The sequence below is a fragment of the Crocodylus porosus genome, unplaced genomic scaffold, assembly GCF_001723895.1.
Source record: "Crocodylus porosus isolate Cpor-Errol unplaced genomic scaffold, CroPor_comp1, whole genome shotgun sequence".
Lineage (NCBI taxonomy): Eukaryota > Metazoa > Chordata > Crocodylia > Crocodylidae > Crocodylus > Crocodylus porosus.
Window position 1 is genome coordinate 14,177,107 of NW_017728910.1, and position 8,001 is coordinate 14,185,107.

Here is an 8,001-nt window from a genome sequence, read left to right on the forward strand (position 1 = left end):
GCACCCCAGCTTTATGGGTAATATTATCGAAAAAAAGTGTGAGAGCCTAAATCCCATTTTCACAAGTGCTTAAGTGACACAGGAACTTAAATCTCACTAAAAATCAGCAAGATTTAGGCATGATGCATCTCTGCTATTCTAGCTAACAATGTTACTAATGTGAGTTAGGGTAAAGATGCATCATGTGTGTGCGTGCGTGTGTAAAATAAATAAATACATAAATAAAATGCAGGTTCATTTTATGGAAAAAATGTGAATTTAGGGTTACTTTTTTTTAACTGAAGATTGGGGATTTTTTTAAATCAGAGAAAGCCAGGATCCCTGGATTTATGAGACAGGACACACGGACTCTATCCCTGCTCTGGCTGGGGGGAGGGGTTGGAAGCAGTGCGTCCTGGGATGGTGGAGAACTGCAAAATGCTCATTTTAATCTCCAAGGAACACACAGAAGACACCCTAACACAACCTAGGTAGCATGGCCCAGAGTTAACCCTTGCTCCAAGTGACAGAATTTTGAGATGTTCAGAGAACACTAAGACTGATTTAACAAAGCTTTCACATGAAGCTGCTTGCGTTTTAGATGACCTTAGCATGGTGTAAGTGTAATGTGCATCTTCACCCTTACAATCTTATGATGGCATAGCAGCTGGTAGTTTCCACACGAGTTAGCAGGATAAGCAAAACTCTTATAACATTTATCAAATCTAATAATTCAAGTGAAACCAGGTTTTAGGTAACTCAGGTTAAGAACTATTTTTTTTCCCTGGTACAGACGAGAACTAAGCACTTTTGCAAATTCTTTTGCTTGTCACTAACCCGCTTCCAGTAAAGGAAGAAACAAACAGCTAATACATCCCACCTTAGAGTTTCAGCTACCCTAGACAAATTGGTCACATTCCCTCAGCCTAGGCAGACATTTTACTGATCTTCATATTTGACTGTCATAGGAAAACTTATGCATGCCAAAGCCATTGCTGATACCATTACCCTTTCGTGCCTCTATAATTAAAAGGTCAATAACATTTTCATTCTGAACTATGGATCAGACCATCAGTTGGTGGAAATCAGCAGAATTCTACTCATGTCAATGGTTCTATGCCAGTTGATATCCACTGAGAATTTGGACTCCTGTTTTTAAGGAGTGAAAATGGATTTTTTTCCATTGTGCTGAAACTGCTTCCAAGAAATATTATGTAAAACAGTTTTATCTATTTAAATGGTTAAAAGCAGCTAAAATAAGATTCATTTGCTCTTGCCAAATTCTAACTAAAAGAATTCTTTCATTAAAAGACATTCCTACAATTTTAGATTTATTTATTATGAATTGGTTAAAAATATTCTGTTTAAGAAGCTGGTCCTCACAGTTCACAGATTAGCTATGTTTCAAGCCTCTGCTACAGTTTGCTATATGATTGCAAATTATTTTTTTGCTGTGCACTCTAATTCTTTGATTTTCATGGTTTCATCTCTCAGGCATTGCAAACTGCACAAGTTACCAACCATATATTACTACCTCTTCCTCTGTCTCACCCTCCCTTATGCCATTTTCAATCTGGAACAAAAAAATGGTTTTGGTTTACACACAGCAACCTCATTTACAGCACAGAATCCTCATTTGGCACTGCAATAAGACCGAAAAACACATTCACCCAGGTTTACACAATTTATTTTTCTGCAATATTTTTGCTTATCCTTCAGAATCTTACTGAAAATGAATGGAAGCTTATTCCATTGCTTTCATTTAAGGTGCTGCATCATATAACGTGTAATTTTTAACACTGGCACTGAATATCAATCTTCAAGTGTGTCGTACAAATATTATAAGCGACCTAGAGTAATTTAGCCAGTGGGCAGAATAATACAACTGGCATTTATTATAAGTCGTCATATTGCCATAATTGAGTTGTTGGCATTATCGTTTGGATACCGAGAAGGACGAGTATTAGAAAGTATTTCTGCCCAGCATACCTTGCGTCTACATGGTAAGTTACACGTAAAGTTAAGATGATTGCAGAAAGAACATACTTTCTGAGCATAGCAACTTCCCATGTTTGCTAAGGGTAACAAACAAGGAAAGAATATTTAATACAAAATTAAAATTTATACAAGGGAGGAATCCATAATAAAAAGGTAGTTTGATAAAGAAAAGTAAGAAGAGAAGACGCATTGGTGCTACTGTGATTCACCAATTGTAGGTCTACAGAATACATGGTTTAGCTGGGGCTTCCTTGGCTAAGGGGTTAGTCAAGAATTTTTTTTTTAAATTGAAGCAAGAGATGCAATTATCTGTATTAACTATAACCAATACCTCAAATATGTTTCAAAAGCAAGATGCCTTTCCTGGAATTAAACAGTCCAATAGTAGCATTATTATTATTATTATTTCTCTCATGTCATAATTACACTTATGGAAATGTCATTGCTTTTACAGGAGTTGCTTTAGACTGCCATTCATAAATGGCATGAGATTCTGTGCTAGAGAACTGATGATGATTTAGCTATGGATGACAGGTAAGAGAGATGAATAAAGGTTCATGATAGGGATATAGAGTCTTTCCATTCAGAAAAAAAAGCTTTTTTTTTTTTTTATTTCTAGATCATAATATCCATATTACTTATTTCAAGATGAGCCTGGTACACTCTCTGCAGTGCTGCTTCTGCATAATTTAGACATTAAACTGGAAAAATGGTTTATACGGAAAGTCATTATTAATTTAGCTTAGAATATCCCATGTCATTTGAAGCCTTTGACCTTACCCTAACAGACAAAGTGAAACAAAGAAAACCTTCAAACATTTCCACAAAGCAAGTTATATAGGATACAAACATTTACCATACGATTTAAGCTGGCATTTCATTTGATAGGATCTGTAGTTCTGTTCACAACACTATCACAGTCTGCAGATCAAATACAAGCTATCATACGCCTAAGCTCCATCTTTTTCCTTCAATTCTGAACAAGCCTGCCATATTTTATATTACTTTTAAAATGGTTCATCTGCAACATGTTCTGCCAGTGCACAGGGGGAAAGAGATGATAGTACAGCAAGGGCAGGCATTGGGGTGCAGTTAGTAGGTCAGGCTCTTTCCCAGGAGTAGTATAGTTAATTGTTCTCTAATGTCCACAGTACATGGTAGCCAGAAGTACACACTACTCCTGTAAGACTTATTCTACATCCACTAACATCAAGGACATTTTTTTTCCTTCACTTGAATTTAAATATGATCCAACTTTCTGAGTACCAGGGAAGTTGTCGCATCACATTCCCCCTGGCACCACGCATGGAAATCTTTGGGTAGCAGAAATACTGCAACACGTCTGCTGCCATCCCTGCTCCCCACTCACATCACTGCTCCAGCCAGGATTTGACTTCCAGGGGCATTTATACATGTGCTCCAGGAGTGGAGGCGGGGAGAGGAGGAAGGAGGAAGGCATAATTGGAGTGGCTCCAAGAGCCACTCTAAAACACCCAGAGCATCTCGTGTATCAGTGTCCCCACACTTAAAAATGGCGGCGGGATGTGCTTGAACTAAAGTTTGTTTAATGAGCATTAGTTCAAGCACCCCACCACCATTTTTAAGTGGGGGATACAGATACATGATATGCTAGAGTGCTGAAATTACCACATTCCTGCAGACTTGATTAATTGAGCCTGTTCCAATGCACATCATTAGTAGTTGCAGCATGTCAGAGCCTCACTGCTCATGTATAGGCAAGCTAGTGTGCTAAGGAGCAGGAAGGAGCTGAGAGGACCTAATCTTGGTTCTGCTAAAGTCAATGGCCAAATTCCTATTTGATTCAATAGGGAATTGAAGACACTTCTAACTTCCTGGAAAGTTTAAAAACACAAAAAAATCTCGGCTCACTAGGCAATTTGCACAAACAGCATGAGGCACATGGAGTCCAAACATTCAGAGCCTTCAGTGCTGATGTTAAGAAAAAAATACTAATTAGTACAAACCAACTGTTTCCTAGGTCTAGGAAAGCAGTCCAGGTGGAAAGCAATTGTAATTTATCAGTTAAAATATGATGAGAGAAAATAAAGCACTTAAGAAAATACATGTTTTTTCTTGTGTTATCAGACATAAAAGATTCAGCTATATCTGCACTACAGTTCTAATCTGGCAGGAGAATGGGTAGACGTAGCTGAGTTAGCTTTAGTTAACACTAGTGGTAGTGAAACTGCTGTAGCACAGGTGTCAATATAGGCTGTACCCACCCACCCGACAGCTTGGGACGTAACTCACTGGCTGAATCCTCTGCCACTGTGGTTTTCCTGTCACTGGTACTCATCAAGCTAGTACAAGGTGCTGCAATCACGCCTCTGGATTGCAGTATAGCTGCAGCCTACAGGTTGTATAGTGGAAAATTCACCATTATTTTGCCCTTAGCAGAATCAATTACTATGATGGTTGATTTCCAGGCTCCTGTTCCTCACTCCCTACCCAAAGTGGTAAACAGATGGTTGTAAAAGAAACTTCATGCAAACCTCCATGAACAGTACATCTCCCATGAACTCCAGGTGACTCTAGATTGTGCCCCGATGTTTCCCCTCCACTCGGAAGTCTTGAAAACCCGGCATACCAGGAATTAAAATGTAAGAGTAAGTGAAATTTTGCTCTTGTTCTATACCTTGCTCTGATCGGTTGTGATCCTAGTCTAGTTCCCAATGCACTGCCATTTCCAGGAGAGTTCTTTCTAGCTAGAGCAGGGGATATGGAAGTTGTTCGCTGAGGCACCTGAAAGAAAAATCAGCACAGTCAAAGCTATTAAGACTAGACAATTCAACCTGGCTCTTCTCTTCTAATATTCGGGGAGATCAGGTTTCAGCAGGCTTTCTGATTTGATGGGTAATTAATTTCCCACGGAGAGAGAATAAATATTTACAGTGGTTATGAAATACAGAATTCTTGGCACCTACAATGCATCACAGAAATACGAGATAAATGCCTCAGTGGGTCTTTATTTCATCTTTTGCAAGGTATGGCTGCTCCTGAAGGCAGAGAGCTTCATGAAATCCCCAAAATGTATCCATTAATATCAAGCAGGGAGATTTATATACTATCAAACATGGATTGCATAAGCTCCACATTTCACAAAAATCCACATCTAAGACAGAATGGTTGTTTTAACTGTGGCAAGGCCAAACTCCGGACTAGTCAGAAAGGTCATTTCAGCAGCCATTAAAAAGAAGAGTTCATGCAAAAATAAGTTATGCTGTGACAATATCGGTTCAGTTCAATACAATACAATGCAGTGGTTACAGACAAGGGTTGGGAAGAGGAAGCCACAGGGTGGAATCCAGGCAGAGGCTTAATTCCCTTGATCAAATGTCTTGAATTTTCCGTGCTTCAGTTACTGAAGCTCTATAATGGCTGAAAGCCAGACCTCACAGAAACCCAGATGTTCAGCTGGGATTGCTCACCTTATTGTAATCACAAACCTAAAAACATCCCCTTGCAAGCCCTTTCTTGTTACAAAACAGAACTTTCAGGAACTTTCTCTACAAGGCCAGAACATATGACACTGATTTATCCCACTGCATTTAGAGAGTCAATGCTCTGTGCAGAAAGTTATGCAATACCTAGACCCCTTGGAAAGAGCTAAGAATGATTCTTACCTGTGGAACTGCCTGCTGCAAGATGGCATAAAGGCCAAAAATTATTATTATTATTATTTTTTTTTTAGGTAACAATGAGAACATTCATAGTTGTTTTAGGGAGGCTAAAATAATTTGGAACAGAGAGAAGGAGAACATCACATCCATGGGCATACCTAGGCAACAACTGTTCTGGTTAAAAAACACAATTCCCGTATGGATATATTACTTTGTCATTGTCTTTAATGAAATATCTTTCACCTTCCTCTGAAGCATCTGGTTCTGGTACAAATATGGTATGACAATTCCTATGGTTCTGCAGTAGGTTTGAGCGTAAATCCCAAGTGTGACTATTGATACAAGCCAGAATTTTCACAATAATTATTGACCATATTGATTTATATCAGGTCTATTGCCACTCTAGATGTAATCTATTGATGTAAATGATATCTTCCCCACATTTGGAAGCATACACTCTATGCACAACTGAAATGACCAACCAATTTTCTTGGAAGAAACAGAAACTGTGGTGTTACCAGCTTGAATATTGCTGCACGCAGATCTACAGTCACAGTGAGGAAAATGCCTGAAAGAGGAAAAGCACTGTGCATTCTTGTTGTTTTCTGAAATTAGAGACCTATGTAGGATCTCCGATGGACTTCCAAATTCAGGGCTAAGAGTTTGGGACTCAGAACACCCAGCTACTGGTTCTTTGGGGTCCAACAGCAGAAGCATCCTTGCTGAATGTGTCATGAATGAGAAGCTTTCTCTGCATGAACTAGATTGTTGTGTGCCCCAGATTAATTAGGCTGTAGCAGACTGTAACCAGTTTCCTGAATTTCACCAAGAAATAAAATTGTGGCTGGTGGGGCAGTTATGATGCCCACAGGTGTGATGTGTTTGCAAACTTAATGTAATAGTTGAGTTTGCCTTGTCTAAAAGCAGCAAGCCACCCTTTTGAGCAACCTGTAAATGAAATATCTGAGTGGCTTTCAAGACTGACTTCTGACAGAAAGGAACATAGATGAAAAGGAACTTTTGAAGGCACTGCCATTATCTGGGAATTCAGGAATGGTAACAAATATAGTAAGACCCCAATTGCCCAGCACTTTGACAACAGGCAGACATCAGCTGAAGGTACAGACACAGCTCCTGTCTATCCTCAAACATCCCACTCTTATCTGGACTGAGCCTATATCCACTAGCTTTCATATATGTCATTATCTCCAGGATATACTAGGGGAGAAACACTACGAGATGAAGGAGATGGTTCTGTCCAGGCTCCATGAGAAGAAACGAGTACCAACAGCATATTAAAGGGCTCTGTTACTCATCTCATAAGCTCTCATAGTATCTTCATGTACAGATTGAATAGGGTGTGAACTGCAGAACTGCCATAAAACCCCGTAAGCAAGACCCCTTGAGATGAGCAACTGCTTAACATAATGCTCTGATAGTCAACTGAAGGACATTAATAACACCAGCTCAAAACAGCACTCGCCCAACCCTGTCAGATACTCCAAACAGATCAGTAGGATCTCCTAGCAGAACACTGAAGAATACTGGTAAGATGTCTCTAGTCATCCTATCATCATTGTCTATGTTCCTGGGTAGATCACCTAACTGCCCTTTGCCTAGATCTGAATCTCTATTGCATAGATTCCAAAAATCCTGGCAGGCAGCAGTTGTTACAGGAACTGTCCTGCTCTCAACTTCAGAACAGCACAGCTCAGGAATGGAAGGCTAGAGGCAACATGGGAACTATTCAAGGTATTTGCGTTTCTCTGAACAGGGGTTGTATCACGCCATATTAAAAGATCGCAGTCGGTTTGTTCTCCCCTTCAGGTATGCACTCATGTATCCTAATCACAACACAGTAACCAAAAATGTAAGTAATATTGAATGCTGAGGCAACACATGACTACGAGTTCCACTATGAGTGCCTTGCCCAAGTGGCTGATGTTTTGTTTTCAGATTCAAACTACTTATTTGCTAAAGCATGGCAAAACTCCGTCTAAATCATGGAAAAATACTGTTCACTGCACTGTCACAATCAATTTGTAGAAATTTTTTTTCTTTGTAAATATGCTCCTAGGCTTAGAGCTTGCTCAGTCTAAGGGCAATCTTAACAGCAAAGTTATAATTCATCCCAAAAGAAGGTGTATAAACAATAGGATTGAAATACTGTACCAGGAGAGTCTTAATTAAAGAAGGTCTGCCAACAGCTGCCGTAATATCAATGAAAGAATAAAGCTGCTGGAACCTTTACAAGTCTTCCATTAGGTATTGATTATGACTGCAGGCAGGATAATAACCTAGAATGACCAGTCTTATTGAGTATGACAAATTTTATGTTGCTAATAATTCAATTTAAGCAGAAAGTATTTTACCAGCCTAGAAC

At 39.3% G+C, this 8,001-nt stretch overlaps 1 protein-coding gene across 1 annotated transcript in view; it reads right to left on the reverse strand.

Moving 5' to 3' along the window:
• Positions 1–8,001, reverse strand: part of TNIK (TRAF2 and NCK interacting kinase) — a 318,039-nt gene that overhangs the window by 49,917 nt on the left and 260,121 nt on the right. Inside the window, exon 19 of the mRNA XM_019532732.1 lies at positions 4,634–4,740. Coding sequence (XP_019388277.1) covers positions 4,634–4,740 — 107 coding nt within the window. The remainder of the gene's footprint in view (positions 1–4,633; positions 4,741–8,001) is intronic.